The 15,832-nt window shown below is 42.7% G+C and overlaps 2 protein-coding genes across 2 annotated transcripts in view; one reads left to right on the top strand and one right to left on the bottom strand.

The window, feature by feature from the left end:
• Nucleotides 1-12,396, bottom strand: part of CHRNA7 (cholinergic receptor nicotinic alpha 7 subunit) — a 40,294-nt gene extending 27,898 nt beyond the window's left edge. Inside the window, exons 1-2 of the mRNA XM_027688414.1 lie at nt 12,029-12,396; nt 10,745-10,884 (exon numbers count right to left, since the gene is read on the bottom strand). Coding sequence (XP_027544215.1) covers nt 10,745-10,884; nt 12,029-12,083 — 195 coding nt within the window. The 5' untranslated portion in view covers nt 12,084-12,396. The remainder of the gene's footprint in view (nt 1-10,744; nt 10,885-12,028) is intronic.
• The window catches only part of MYO1E (myosin IE), a 238,807-nt gene that overhangs the window by 107,374 nt on the left and 115,601 nt on the right, over nt 1-15,832 (top strand). The window contains exon 3 of the mRNA XM_027688412.1: nt 4,576-4,693. The gene's annotated coding sequence lies outside the window, so the exon portion shown is untranslated. The remainder of the gene's footprint in view (nt 1-4,575; nt 4,694-15,832) is intronic.

Genomic DNA, 15,832 nt, shown 5'->3' on the forward strand with positions numbered 1-15,832 from the left:
GGAGAATAATTCTTTTAATTTTGAATAAATTAAAAATAAATTGGTTAACACACTAAAATAAATTATTCAAGTAATTAAAATTCTAAGTGAGCTTTGAAAGATTTTCTATGTAAGCTCATGTACAAATGGGCTCCCTGCTGCCAACCCATTGTGAGATCTTTTTTTTTTCTTTCTTTTCTTTTTTTGTAACTCAGAGATATATTTAGATTGGGAACAGTTGGTTTGTTTAGTGGTCTATTCAGGCAAATGTGGTGAAAAGTTCAGGAGAAACTGAAGAATTCACATCTGTACCATCTAAATTTGAAGTAATTAACATTTGAATGTTTTTATGTTAATATGCTGTTCATAGATAGAGAATTGTTTGCTTCCAATCCATTGACAATACTTTGTTCAACTGCTGTCAGCAGTTTTGTAAATTATTCTTTTTGGTAAATTTTTTTTGCAAATTTTTGTAAATTACTGCAAACTTTTGACAGCGTGTGCTGTTCTGAGAGAAAAGTGGGCAGTGCATCCACATGGCTCTGAGCACAGAGCCCTGCATATGAACAGAGGGCAGAAACAGAAACACCACCTTGCTTGAGTGGCTCTTCCTGCCTTCCCTTGCCACCATCCCTGCCCTTTCCTGCCAGCCTGTAGCCCACACAGATCCCAGGGCAGGAGCAGGGCAGAGGCTGGGATGGTGAGCTGGAGGTTGCTTTTCCCAGCCCACAGCATCTCTAGAAGCCTTCCCTGAAAACAAATGGGTTCAGCAGGGGCAGCCACCTGCTTTTGAACTCCCTTCTCAGTGCACAGGGACACTGCAGTCAGAGGCACAGCAAACCAACAGACCCAAGTCAGGTCCCAGGTGTGCGGGCACAGAGCAGCTTTGCCAAGGAGCACCAGGTTTATGGAGCACATAATTGGTCTGTGTGAGCACAAAAACCCACAGGCAGCAGGGACCAGACTGCACACACAGAGCTCCTGCAGGCTGCCACGGGACCTGCAGGGCCACCAGGAGCCTGAGGACAGGAGATAATGTACCAGGAAAAGAGGTCTGGAAGTGCTGATGGAATACTTCATGCAGCAAGATGCTCAGCCAATGCAGTGTAACTTCACTGTCAGGGGACAATAACATTTATAAAGAAAAACATGGGGCTTTCAAACATCTCACACAAATTACCACAAGCTGATCCGTATTGGTCAAAACAAAGGATATGAATTTGTGTATTAAATAGTGACATGATGTATTGTCTTGGACTTCAATATGACAGACTTTTTAAAAGAGAGCAGCAATTCTGAGTATTACAGGCAATATATTCATTTCAGGCCCAAATTTCTGTGAATTAAAAGCTTTGTGCATTAACTAGTCAGACCTGACTCCCAGAAATCATGTCTGTGGGGTAATTTTGTTTTATTAGCTGATTACTGAGGACTACCGAGAATTACTAGATGAAGCAACTTTGCAAATTCTGTTGTTCTAGTAAGAGGTCCAGTGTAAAATGTGAAGTATTTGTGGTCCCAGTGCTCTACAACAACCAGTCAGGATGGAATCTGTTTGCTAGGACCCTAAACCTGCTATTCACAGTAAGGTTGCAAGCCTTTCTCATCACAAGTGACATACCAGCAGATGCCTATTGACTTTTTAAGTTAGTGGGGCATCCACAGCAATGCAGGTAGAAAACTGAGCTTTTATGATTTGTGCCGATTATTTATATCACAAAGAATGAGAAAAAGGTTTCACAAATTGCTTGGTTTTACTTATATTTAAAAAAAAAAAAAACAAACAAAAAACAGAAAAACCCCAAATGACTTGTATTACGAAAAAGTTCCAAAGATCTGCTTTCTGTGGAACCAGAAAGCAGAACAGAAGTTCTGATTTCCACATACAATGAACATCTCTAATGTCCTCCAGCTAACTGTTATCAGGAGGGTTTTTTTATAGCCTTTAGTCAGTGCTTTTCTCCTTCCTGCAAACTGCCTTTAATTAGTGTACACTCATTGCTTCCCATTCCATCCTACACATCCTCTTGTGTTTAAAATATCTTTCCAGATCTAACACTGTTTGAGCAGACTAGGTGAAAGAGAGATGCTGAAAGAATAGTCAAAAAAGTCAGAAGATATTTAGAAGCACAGAAAAAATGGACAAATATCACAGAAATAAGGTTGCAGTTTCTCTTAGTACATCAATATCTCACCACAGTATGGCAGGGAGTGGTGGTGTCTGCTTGTTTAAGTAGATCAATTATCAGAATATTTTAGACTGTTGTTTGAAAAGATCTGTTCTTCGTATTTCATGGAAAAGTAGAATACTCTGTTTTCTGTTCTAATCCAGTAACTTTCATGGTATTAAACTAACTAAAAATATCAGAAAGCATATCCCAGCACCTTTCCAGTTTCCTAAACTCTCAGGAATAAATTATGGTAGAAGGGAAATGGCTACAAGATGAAAGTGTGAACAGTTTCTCCCTTTAGCATGGTGGAAATACAAATCAAGCAGCAAATTGAGAACAAAATAAAGCTTGGAGAAATGTTTTCTAATGTACACAAATGAATGCTAAAATTAAAAGAATAATGCAGATTTGATGAGCTTCTGCCACAGCCATTGTTTGCAAAGAGGCTGCTGAGGTTTGATAAACAGCTTAGGAACTTGGTTAGCACCATTTCTCAATGAGCCTCTTGATTTGGTTGTTTCGTTCGTTTTTCTAGATTTAAATTTCTTTTTTCTTTTCTTTTTGACAGGGAAGATGTTTGTTTTATAGTCTGTTTCTTTACAGAAGCTGTTCTGCTTCTTTGAGAGACAGCATAATTTTCTTTTCTAAATTTCAAGATGCTTCCCATTACTGTCTTGCCCAGTGGGTCTGGGGTGTTGGGCTGCCAGCACCGAGGGGCAGATCCTGGTGCAGAGGCTTTGCTGAGCATTGTGTGCAGGCCATTGAAATCAGCTGTAATCTCTTCACTGTGTAAAATGAAACAAGGACAAAAGCCCTGGAATATCTAAAACCAAGGCATACAAGTAACCAAGGGCAATGTAGGATAAGCAAACTTTGACTTAACTTCAGATGAACATACCAAAAGTCTGCATGCTTTCAGTTTTCCTTTGCTCTGCACAAGTGAGTTGAACAGCCTGAAGGAACAGGATTTCTCTTGAGATTCTGCTGCTGCTCACTACATACAAACAACTATTCAGCACTTTTCTTTCCCCTGACTAGAAATTTAAAGAAAAAGAAACAGGAGAAACCGGAAAATAAGTAAAAACTGTTGTGTAGTAAATGATTTAATTAGAAGCAAATGTCTGGAGGAAACATGAAAGATTCCTGACTAAATGGTGTTATGCAATCTAAGTAAGAACTTGAATATTCATGAAGATAAGTAGCTAAACTCAACTTTCTTAAATAAGTTATTAAATGTTGATTCTTCAGCTAGTAAAAAAAAGAATTAAGTAATTTCTGATCAGAGTAGACCAAAATGATCACATTCATACCCACCGAAATGTTTGTCACCATAAGTCTTGCTGAAGAAGTCACAAGGTAATATAATATTAACCCAGCACTCTCCCAAGTTTTGCAACATGACTCAAACAGAGAGAGAACCCGCTTGGGTTTTTGCCAAATATATAAAATTTTAAGTGAAGAACCGCCACGGGTACTTTGTGAGCAGTTTAACCCAGTCTAAATCCAAAGCAAGTGCAGGTCATCTAGAAAGATGAACACTCCAAGAGTGGATCCAGGTAACTGCTCAGTCAGAGAGGCACTGGCACAAGCCAGAGGGGTGGGAGCACGAGCCCAGAAGTCAGTGAGATCATCTGAGTGACTTTCAGCAGCAGAGTGCTCCCATCAGCTTAGGACACCCCCAAAATGGTGCCCCGAGTTCCACAGAGAAAGCTGGTAAAAATTCTAGATTCAAACCAGAAAGCCCCAGAAAACAGTAACATTTCAAACAGTTGCAGAGTAAAGTTGCTAAAACTCCTTAGAAAAGTCTAAGAGATGTATTAATGAAAATTAATATCAAAAAGGCATTGGTCTGAACCCAATGCAATAATTCTTTATGCTAAAGTTTTATTTAACACTGCTTTGTAAGTGTCAATAGTTATGACATGAATGACTCTGATGTTAAAAAACTCTAGACTATCAAAATATAGTTAGTTTGGAAATGTTTTGGAACAAAGATGATCTTTTCAGCTGTGTTTACATATCGTCTAGTACAGGGGGAGTCTGGACTGTGACTATAATTACAGTTGATGGAACTACAAAAATCATACAAATCTCTCTCCTCATACAGAGGCAGTACTGACCTGCCTTTGATTCCAGTTAAGAAAGCTCTTAGGCATCAAATTAAACTCCTTAAATAAAACCAAAGCCTCCAGCAGATGGATTATTTCCAGTGCATCCAAATATTTCTTCAGATATAATACTCTAAATTTCACATAATTTAGGCTTTGAAAAAAAAAAAAGGGAAAAATTGAGTCAAACCAGTCCTTTAACTCTACTTTTATAAGACAGTCTTAAATTCTAGTTTTGCCCTCTGTATTCTATGAAAGCCTCCCAAACTTATGTCATCTGCAAATTTAATAAACATATTATCTATTCTACCTTCCAGATGAAATGAAAGGAAAACAGTGACTCAGTATAGTTTCCTGGGGAATCTCAGCACATAACTAAATCTTATGTTTTGAGAGTGAACCATTGACAGCTACTCTAAGAACAAGTTCTGCCATGTGAGTTTACCAATACCTTATTCTTTACCTTTCTACTAAGAATGTTATTCAGAATAGTGTTATTAAAGTACAGATCTTGCTGAAAACAGTCAAGAAATCTGGAATGCTTCACCAAAAGTATCTTTTTGTCGTGTACCCAGTTTTATTGAAGAAGGAAAGGTGTATCATTTTTCTAGAAGTGTTTTTTAGTGCCGTTCCCAAGTTGGAAGATGGGAAGTTGTGCTTATTTGTTAGGAAAACAAATCTCCCATGATGATAGTGAATACTGAAACAGGCTGCCCAGGGAGGCTGGGGAAACTCTCGCTGTGCAAATGGTCAGTACCTGACTGGACACAGCCCTGAGTAACTATTTAAGACATATTTGAAGTAGGGGGGTGGACTAGATGACCTCTGCAGGTCCTTTCCAAACTAAAATAAGATTTTTCTACTCATTTAGATAGCAGTAGAAATTGAATTTGAAGTATCACTGCATGTCTCAATATATTCCTGTTCTTCATGTTTGTGTCTCTAAGCAGTCATTTGCAGTATAAATGTGTGACTATTTTACATTAATTTCTAAAATTTCATCTTCTGACTTTTGGGGCTGGAATACCCTCAGATATGTTTCTCTTAGTTGTATTAACTTACAGTAGATGCAGGTATGTCTATTATAAAAATATCAGGCTAGGCACAAAATTCATACCCTCATGATCACTGTATTTGTTTTTCTCTGCCATTTGCTATTCTGTGTGAGGTGTAGCACAGTAGGAACAACACTGCTGTACCTATTCCCAATATTCCCTCTAAACCAATGGGTAAGACCTGAATATACTCCTCTGATGCTATTAATGGGATGGATGTTACAAGAGCAAATAAGAGTATTAGAAGGTATTTACCTCCATATAGTGTTTAAAAATCTGGGGGCTGTAATTTCTTTCAGTGTGGAAATGACACAATATCAGTGTATGTCAGGGATCTGTTTCTCAAAAATGAGTACGCTGGAAGTTTTTCCTGAGTGTAAGTGAGGTTGATACTCCAGGCCAGCACTGAAATACCAGACAGGCAGAGGCCAAAGAACAGCTTTTTGTGCAGGTTGAGGGGTTTCCATGAGGTGAGATGTAGAGAAAAATAAATAGCTTCTCCACATCCTATTCCTTATTTTTATTGATATTCTACTGAAGGTATGACCTTGAGCAGCCATGACCATCCATTAACCCTCTTCCTCTCCTTCCACTGTCTGCCTCAGTATTGGTCTCTTAAGATTTTCCTTCCATGCTTATTCTTCAATTTTGTTTAGTCTTCCTAAGTCAGACATTTCCAAACATTTTCTCATTCAGATCCTGAGAGATGTTTACTATCAGGGTATCAGTTCAATGTACATTCAGTATTCATTCCTACAAGGAGTCTTGAAACAAGATTTCAGTAAATCAGAGAGGAAGTAGGTTATTTTTCACTTATTTCATCAACTTGCTTGACATTTCTCATTTCAAGAAAATTGAAACAAATAACTGTGAAAAGCAAAAGAAACCTCTTAATCCATCTTCTAATATTATAAGAACCGAAATACCCTTAAAGAACACTTCTGCCAGTTGGCTGTCTCTGCTTTATTTTCACTTCAGAGTGATTTAGTTGCAGGATTGTTTGTGAAGGTTCAAGAGGACTTGATTTTTCTGTTAAGGAATTGTCACGGTTTAACCCAGCAGGTAGCTAAACAACACACATCTGATTGCTGTAGAATTCATGGGTAGAGATAAAGACAGTTTAACAGGACAGAAAAGGAATAATGATAAAATAATTAGAATACACAAAACAAGTGCTGCACAATGCATCACCACCCGCCGACCGACCCCCGGGCTGTTCCCAAGCAGCAGCCCCCTGCCAGCTTTCCCTGGAGTTTATACACTCAGGATGGTCCCACGTGGTCTGGAATATCCCGTGGGTCAGCTGGGGTCAGCTGTGTTCCCTCCCAGCTTCCTGTGCCCCTCAGCCTCCTCGCTGGCAGGGTGCTGTGGGAAGCTGAGAAGTCCTTGACTTGTAAACACTGCTTAGCACCAACCAAAATATCAGTGTGTTACCCACACATCGATTATGTGTGGGTATTCTCGTCCTAAATCCAAAACACAGCACTGTACCAGCTACTAAGAAAATTAAATCTATCACAGCTAAGACCGGGACAGGACTACAGGGAAAAAACAAACTGAAAGACACTTAGGATCTCTGTCTTGGAAGTTCCCATTCACTTGACATAGAAGCTTTTTTTAAGTTCACTCTTTCAAATCTCTTTCTTTCCATCTTGCCTCCCATCCTCCTCCACCCAAATTCCACCTTTCTTCCATATTCCTTTGCTGTATCTTAGGCATTCCCTCTCCCCCTCTAAGCACTCCCTTAATTTCCCAGCTCTCAGCTTCACCCGTGTGTCCCCAAAATGCATTTTTCCCATGCTGCCACTGTTCTTCCTCCCCATTTAGAAACATTTTGTATAATTTACAGTGCCAGTTTACATTCTCATCAGACAATTCATTAACTCTATTTTCTAGTGAACTACACTAAGTTGGGGTAATTGGCACTTATAGATCCATCATTATGCAGCCCTGACACTAGCATGCATATTAGTGTACAATACTAATAAAAACATATCTGCAAACATTGAATAGAAATAATGTCTAGTTTTAAAAGGAAGGGTTAAGCTAAAAATGTAAAGTAGGAAACATCCACTGTATTTAGAAAAGATTTCATCTACTGCCTCCTCTTCCCAAAGTCAGAGTGGAATGGAAGAGCCCTCAAGTAAGGAATAGCAGCAGCCAGGATCCAGCCTGGCTCAATCTGTTCTGGCAGGGATTTGATGGATCAGCTCTGGATAGGTCTAACTCCCAATTAAACTCAGCTGCTAACAGCTGAGAAGCCATTAAAGGGAATATATAAACTGCAGCTAAGTATGATGGTGACATGTTTTGTTTCTAGCTTGTTAAACCAGTAATTGTTATTGCAAGTAGCTGTCATTCCCACAGCATTGGCTTCTTGTTGACAATGAAGAAAACTCATTTGTTTTATAGTGTGAAGCTTAATTTACTTCATGGTTGGTTTCTTTCTCTGCCTGTCAGTCCCAGACCTCTGAGAAAGAACTGCAGTGAGTTTTATGACAAGCAGAAAGAGCTGTAACTAAACAGCCAGTACAAAAACTACTGTTTCTTACTGACAATGAAGGGGTTTTTGAAAGGCACATAGGATCAAAAACTCTATTTTGAATCATATTAGCCAAGACTGCCAGTCACTGACTACAACCAGATTGGCTAGTGATCTGTGTTTTGTACCTAGTGATCCCTTTGTTTTGTATGGTTTTTAATTAAATTTGACAACTCCAGAAGAAATTACCTCCGCAAAATTGACTACCTGCTGGCCTTTAGCCATTTGTGTCTCCAACAGCCAACTGTTCATACTACCAGTCAAGAACATGGCTATAACCACATCAGGAGTGTATGGAAGAGAGAGACCCATTATTACCCCATGGAGATGCAAATGAACCCTTTATAGTACAGATGCAATTTATGTAGAAAAAAACATCTTGTTGGCATTCAGGTTATTCTGTTCAGGAAACATTTCTGCTGACCTAAAGAAGGCTTCTGTAAGCTGGGTCATCACTAGGAGGGTTTGGCCATACAGCAAACCTTTCCTGAGGTGGTTAATATTCAAAACCATGTTACCTTAACATAGTCAGGCTGAATCTGTCTGTACAGAATGACACCAGAAGTGCAGTTTCTGAAAGCTGGGGAAAAAACTTGAGTAGTACAAAAATCCTTTGAAGGCAACTGTTCTGTCCTGTACCAAAGCAAAAGTTCCTCCAGTAGCTGTGAGAAGGCACATACTGCAGCATGAGGTCATTTCCCTCCAGGGAGCTACAGAAGAAGGCCCTATAAACAAAGTCCATGGTTGAGAAGGGTGTTTTTGAAGCCTGGTTTAAGATTCAGTGGAAGCACCATGTACTGTGCTGAGTTCTGCAGAGATACATTAAAATGGGGAGTTTATCCAGGTACCCAGTTTGAACAGGCCTTGAACAGACTGGCTAAGCCTTCCTGAACACAAAGATAAAAATCTAACTAAATCCAGAGCTATGCAGCTGAAGACTCCAGCCAGCAGGAGGTGCTGCAGAAGCCACTAAGAGCCTGATGCACAGGAAAGAGGAGCGAGACCCAAGCTCCATCACACAGATGAGGGGCTAAGAGAGCTCAGTGGTTATTCCTGCCCTGTCTTCCACATTCCCTGCGTACAGGGCAAGAGATCCATGAAGGCTGGGGCCAGTGAGAAGCTGCAGCAGTAACCTGGTTGGGGACCTTCAGGCATTCAGACTTTTGAAGCACTGTCTGTTCCACACTGCCCTTCACTTCAGCTTCCTTCTCTTGGTTTCCTCTGACCCGCCCTGTCCTCATGACTCACTGCCCTTCAAATACCTCATTCTTTGTGTTACCTCGACACATTCTAAACAAATCCAATTAGAAGATGACAGATAAAATTAATGCATCCCTTATTAACACAGTATCATTTATTCATTTTGTGTTGTTCCTTGCTTTTACACTTTCTCTGTCATTGTCAAAAAGCATTCTTGCTTACTTGTCTAATTAGGCTGACTGTGTTAGGAGAGCATCCAGCATGAGATCTCCTCTTTTCCAAACCTCTAAACCCATCCATAACAAACACCATTAACAACAAAAGCAGGCCCACATAAACTCAGTAGGCTGTTGGTGTCATCCCTTATATCATCCCACCAGTACAGGTTTTTATCTCCCATCAAAGTTTGGCTCTAACACCTGGCTGTCCTCTCCTGGCTCTCAGATGCCCGTGCAGTTCAGCCACAGCCCGTTTGGAGTTCAATCTGCCAGCACTCTTTGAAACTGTTGCACTTTGCATAACATCACCCCCCATCACTCAGAGAATATCTGACTGCACACAGCTCCTGTTCTGCTCGCTGGTATCACACATTAAAGCTCAGCTGCTGTAACAAGGATGGGACTGACATCGTTTGCCTGTTGGCTTTAGTGGCACCATCAGGGAAACAGCTCCCTGACTGTGACTGCCTGCTCTCACCTTGGCAGATAGTAAACATCACACTCAAAATACACATCCTAGTTTTCACCCTAGGTCTAATAGATCTAAAACTTTCAAAAATGGGCATAGAAACTATAAGCACTGGCAGAGTTCTCTGTGTCTGCTGACTTTCAGATACTAAATAAGCAGTGTCTGGATTTTGGCAACTGGCAGCATGCAAGGGAACAGACAGCAAGCCACTTGTCATGAATAATCTTTCTTTTTCTTCTTTTATCCTTTTCTTGTGTCTTGAACTTTAAACATCTTATGGGAAGATAATGGCATTTTGAGATTAACTATACTTTTAAGTATTTAGCTTCTTCTTTAGTTATCATAGCTAGTTGAATTCACTAAAAACAAATACTGTAAACTCACTCATATGTTGAGTTTCATCTCTGTGCAGCTGTGACAGAGTGAAGCTTAAATTACTCATATTTGAATCCAACAGATCCTACAGTGCATTTTACAAGCACAGCACAGAAATATCTATTGATATACCAAGCAACTGTGGTTGCAAATAGAGCAGCTACTTAAGCATATAAAATGTAGCAATCTTGTCTAAATACCACAGAAATAATATAATTTTGATTTTGGCCAGGATTTCCTCTCCTCTCCATCTCCAACCATAAGAAGCTCTTAAGTGACCCCCAGAAATCAAGAGCTTTGGTTTTGCATATCCCTCCCAGACTACACTGCTTGTTTGTTCTAAGTACAGTTAAGGATTCGAAAGGCAAAGTACACATTTTGAGCCTCCCTTGAAGTATTTTGTACTGCTAAGAACATTGGGAATTTCTGACAAGAGATCTAAGAAAGACATAAACTTTACTTTTCAGTTTAGTTCTTTAAAAAGGAAGTCAAAATTTGGCATTGTATCTTGAATTATTTGTGCTTTCCAATATCTTGTAATCTTCCTTCGCTATGACACATCTCCATTCCGGGAAGGAAAAATCCACCCTTTGAAAGAAATAGTTTCCTAGAAGGTTACACACTTACCACATCCATGATCTGCATGAGGCTGAGAGTGAAGTAGACAGTGAGTGGCTGGGAATCATTTGCAACTGGTCGCTCCAGAGGGTTGTAATTTTTCAGCAGCTCCTTGTAAAGCTTCCTTTGGAACTCTCCTTGCAGGGACTCTTTGGGCGCAGAAGTAAATAGATAAATAATTGGGATTCTATATCAGAAAAAGTTGAGACATATGCTTTTTTACTGCTATCATATATTATGTATCCGTTATTACACCTGCTGCATTCCCAGGAAAATGCCACTGTATTTCACATAGTTCATTAGCTACTACTATAAAATCCAAATCACAAACGCATCACTCTGTTCATCCCAGCCTGTAAGGTGGATTGCCTCTCATAATTTCTTGATTGGCCAGGAGTGATAAATTCTATATGCAAGTGATGCCTCCTCAACATACACACCCTTCGGTCCAGCAGCAAGAAGTGATGAGGAGGAAACACACACTACCTGTGATCTGACACCTGCCCTGGCACAGCTCTAACCACAACAGCAGACCAGGGATACGGCAGAGGGCATCAGCAAGACAATGGGAGAAAAATGGCCACAGGTTAGACCGAACCCTGCTCTCAGGCTGCTCCAGACCGAGAACTCTGGCGCAAGTACTCTCCACTTTGTTCTCTGTTCATGCTATGAATGAAGAGGGGTACGTGGTTTCTGACAGAGATGAGAGGTGCTACATTAATTCACATGATAATATTCAGGGATTTCTGTCCGTTTTACGCTTCAAATCCAATTCTGCCGTTTTTCTGTGAAGAGAGAGGGACCAGGTCCACATGGATGGAGCACAGTAGATCAGGGACAGAGGCATTTTCGAATGAAATGAAATCTGGGGCAGGACAGGAACAGGTCCTCTAGATGCAAGCCCTCCTTGTCCCACTCCAGACGGACTTCCCAATTTTCTAGTCCTGAACCTAGATGCCCAGCCTCTGCCCTGGAGCAGCCACCATTTAAGTTCCCTGACGGAGTTCGCTCCCCCATCCCCATGGCTCTGCCCCTCTCCCGTGTCCCTTCCCGGCCGGTCCCAGCCCTCGCAAGCCCCCAGTGCTGCCGGGGATGGGGATGCAGCGCAGAGGGGCTGAAGGGGACGGCCGCGGCCGGAGACCCGCCGTGCCGGGGCGGACCGGGGCAGCTGTCCCCGCTGTCCCCGCTGTGCCCGCTGTCCCTGCCGTGCCCGCTGTCCCTGCCGTGCCCGCTGTCCCGCCCGCCCCGCCGCTGCTCCCGGCGCTGCCCGCGGGGCCGGCGCCCCTCACTCACCGCGCACGATCCCCGCCGCCGCCAGCAGCCACAGCCCCAGCGCCGGGAGGCCCATCCCGGGAGCGCCGGCGCCGCGGGGGACGGACGGACACGGCAACAGCGGCCGCGGCTTCTCCCGCCGCGGATCCGGCCCTCTGGGAGCCGCCGGGAGCCGCCGGCGCCCCGGGCACCTCCGGCAACTCGGCCCCTTGCTGCGCCCGCAGCGCTGCTCGCCCTCCGGCCCGGGCGGAGCGGAGCGCAGGGATGCTGTGACGGACCCGCCTCCGCGCCTGCCTCCCGCCGATGGAGCTCCCGCCCAACCCTAAGCCTCGAGCGACCCCGGGCCGGAGGGAAGGGAGCGGAGCCGCTCGCAGGCGGCCACGGCAGCAGGAACGATGCGGAGCGGTGGGCGAGGGGGCCCCGGCATTATAGAGGCGAGAGAGGGGGCCGCCCCTTCCCTGCCGGGCAGCCGCGCCCGCCGCCCTCCCCGAGCCCCGCCGGGGACCGGCGCCCGCAGCGGCACCGCGGGGAGCCAAGGCTGGCAGGGAAGAGGGGAAGGGGAGGGAAGGGGAGCCGGCACAGGAGCGCACCCTGCCCGCGCTGGCCCAAAAGCCACAGGGCATCAGGGCCACCAGGGCCACGGAGCTGCCCTCCAGCTCCCCTGCCCTCCCCGGCACAGGCGCTCGGTCATTCTCCTTCGCCACCGGCAGCGGCTGCTGCTGTGGAAGGCGTGGATTAGCCCAAAGGGCAGCAGAGCGAGTGCCCCAGGTAGGATATCCACTGCCGGGGGCAGGCAGCCGGGGTGGGCACCCAGGGCAGTCCCTGCTGGCCTCAGTCGCAGCTTGGCTTAGGTCACATTTGGGGCAGGAGGGTGACGGCCAAAATTATGTTGCACACACAGCTGTTAAATCCCCAGCAGATGCAGGGCTGTGGGCTCAGGTGCTGGATCTTTTGTCTAGACAAGGGGAAAACAGCCATGGCCATGGGGCATCATGTTTAGTGCTTGACAAACACGAGAGAAAAAATGATGCCTGAGCTCCTGCCTGGTGTGGGTATAATGCATCACAGTTGGAAAGCTGGCCTAGAAAATGCAATGCATTTTGTTGGTTGTCTGGTTCCCATTTGCAACTCTAAGCACATTTTTGAGATCATGCATGGGTTCTTTCAGTCAAAATCCCTGTCCTTCAAATCCAGTTGGTGCATTAAATGGATGTCCAAGGCAGCTGCACTTCAGGAATAATGGTTTTAAAGTGTGTCCTCACTTGCAAGGGGTAACTAAATGCTTGTTTTTCAAATAACAATTAAACAGCAGTTTATTAGTCCGTGCTAATTCTCAGCTTTAAAAATCCAGGTTATCTGTTTTGGTTTAAGCACTGACCTAATTTATGTAGCTATTGTTTAAGTATTTTTAAATGTTTAGCAAAAAAACAGATCAAACTGGGGTCAACATGAGTAGCCCAGCACATGGGTGCATCATGTGTTCCAGGTGCAACACACAGGAGGACTGAAACATTCCCCTTTTCCAATAAGCCAACATGCCAAACAACTTTACCAAGGGGTAGTGGAAGCCAGCAAGTGGCAAAGGTAACTCTCTAAAAGCCAAGTCATAGCTGATGTTTTTTGGTTTGTGGTGGGTATTTTTTTCAGTGAGATGTTGACCTTTCTGGACCAGCTAGTAGACAAGGACGAGTTGCTAGGGGAGCTCTGTTTTATTTGCAGAAAAAAAGAGTGTTATTACTCATTTGTACTTCAACCTTCCCATGGCAGTGCTCTCAGTACCTGGATTTTTGCCTCGTTTCATTTTGGAAAGGAAACTCATTTTCTTTCCTCCTACTCCTGCTACCCACTGCTGTTTTGGCACAGGTGCCCCAGATATTTTTGGGTGTACAGTAAACAGCAGGAATTGTTCAGGCAAGAAATCTGGAGACGAAATCTACAGTTCATGGCTGACCTCTACTGTTGGCTCTTTTTTCTGCTTTACACGCAGCTTTGTTGACAACTGCCTCACGCAGGTGATGAAGGTGGGCAGAGGTGGGCACAGCCCAAGGTCTTCAGGGCTCTGTTACGGGACTCAAAAGGCAGACCCTTCAGGGGGTGGTGCTGAAACACCAAATTCCAGTAGTATAAGCAGGGAAAAAATAATTTGTAACTATTTCTTTGATAAATTTTGATTTATTTTTGGTTCTGGCAGTCTTGTTTGCTTTTGATGTTAGCAAATTGACTTTTATAAGCACTTCAGAAATTCTAGTCTTTTAATAGCAATCAGCACCCTTGCTCCTTGATTAAACTGTGTTCAATCAGGTGCATTCCTACTACAGGTTTTACCCTTTCTAGTCAGAGATTTTGGTGTGAATGCACACAAATGGCAGGAAGAGGTCTTCAGCTTTCAGCATCATCCTGGCTAATAAAAGTGAATTTCACAAATATTTGTGAGGGTTGCTTGTGTAGACACTAGCAAAGAAAGATTAACAAAAGCAATATTGAAGTCCTCTAAAAATACATCCTTTTACAAAAGGCAAAAATCTGCACTCAAGTACTATTTCAGGTCTGTTTTGAGTCTGAGGCACAGAGCTATTAGAGAAACAGCTATAGGATTCTGAATTAATGTGTCTGTAGAAAAGACCCTCATCATAAAAAACGTTTGTTTATACTCAAATATTTTCTTCCTAGTTATTTATCTTCCTCCTAGTTATTTATAAGGTTAATCCCACACATTGATCAGCCAAAAGAGCCAAGGACTGAAGAGACTCCAGAATGACTCGTGCAGTCATTACAAGATGTTGCAGTTGTCCAGGGGTTATAATATCCTGCAATTGTGAGGAATATCCTCTTTTTCCCTTTGCACAGATTTACAGAAGAGTAAAATCTTGTATCTTCCTAATGCAGAAGATGATAAGATAGCCCCGAGATGCGGCTGATAGTGAAGAAGTGACCATCTTATACTATGTGTTCTGTGCATCTACAGTGACTGCACACCTTCTGACTTTAATCTAATTATTGGGCCACTGCCATGACCTGGCAGTCCCAGAGCAGAAAAAAATCTGCTTTTCTTTCTTCTTAGAGAAGAAGGTAGAATAGGCTAGGATTTTAAATGGCAACTTGGAGCATATGTTAGAAGCCCACATTTATTTGAATGTTATTTGAATTAAATTACCTCTTTATTTGTTGGCTTTTTGTTACTTGCAGGTAGCCCTAGTAATTATATCTCATGTTATTCATTATTTTCTGTTGTTTATTTTGCACAAGTAGTCTCAATGTTGGAGAGTGCATACGTGATGAGCTTGATTTTTTTCTGCAAAATCTCCTGAAACAATATATTCTTTCTTCCTTGCAAGAGGTAGCAGGTAGTTTTGATGTTGAGTTTTCTATTGAAGGATGAATTAGTAATCTGAAATCTGGTTAAATTTGTGATTAAACTTTATGTTCTATACACCCACACTTGAACAGAGGTTAGCAAAGACAATCTCTTCCCAAATTCTTAGTTCCTACACCAGTCTGATTTCCAGAAAATGATCCATTCCCCAAATGGTCTTTTGTTGGGAAGGATGAAGAAGAGCACAGACTATTCTGTTGTTGAAAAATAACAGCGCTGCTGCCCTCTCAGTTTGTGAAAAGTAATTACAGAGAGAACGTTTCTGAACAGTGCTCAGATGTGAAGAATGAGGATTTGTAAAATTTGCCTAATGACTGTGTAACTAATGAATAGGGCCTGCCTGTGGTCATCTGTATAATACAAACATCTTTCAAAGTTCATTCTTGTCTTCTATTACCATTAGCAAACACAGTGTGAGCATATTAAACTACGCTGGCAACACCATTGTGTTA

The sequence above is a fragment of the Neopelma chrysocephalum genome, unplaced genomic scaffold, assembly GCF_003984885.1.
Source record: "Neopelma chrysocephalum unplaced genomic scaffold, ASM398488v2 Primary Assembly neopelma1_75, whole genome shotgun sequence".
Lineage (NCBI taxonomy): Eukaryota > Metazoa > Chordata > Aves > Passeriformes > Pipridae > Neopelma > Neopelma chrysocephalum.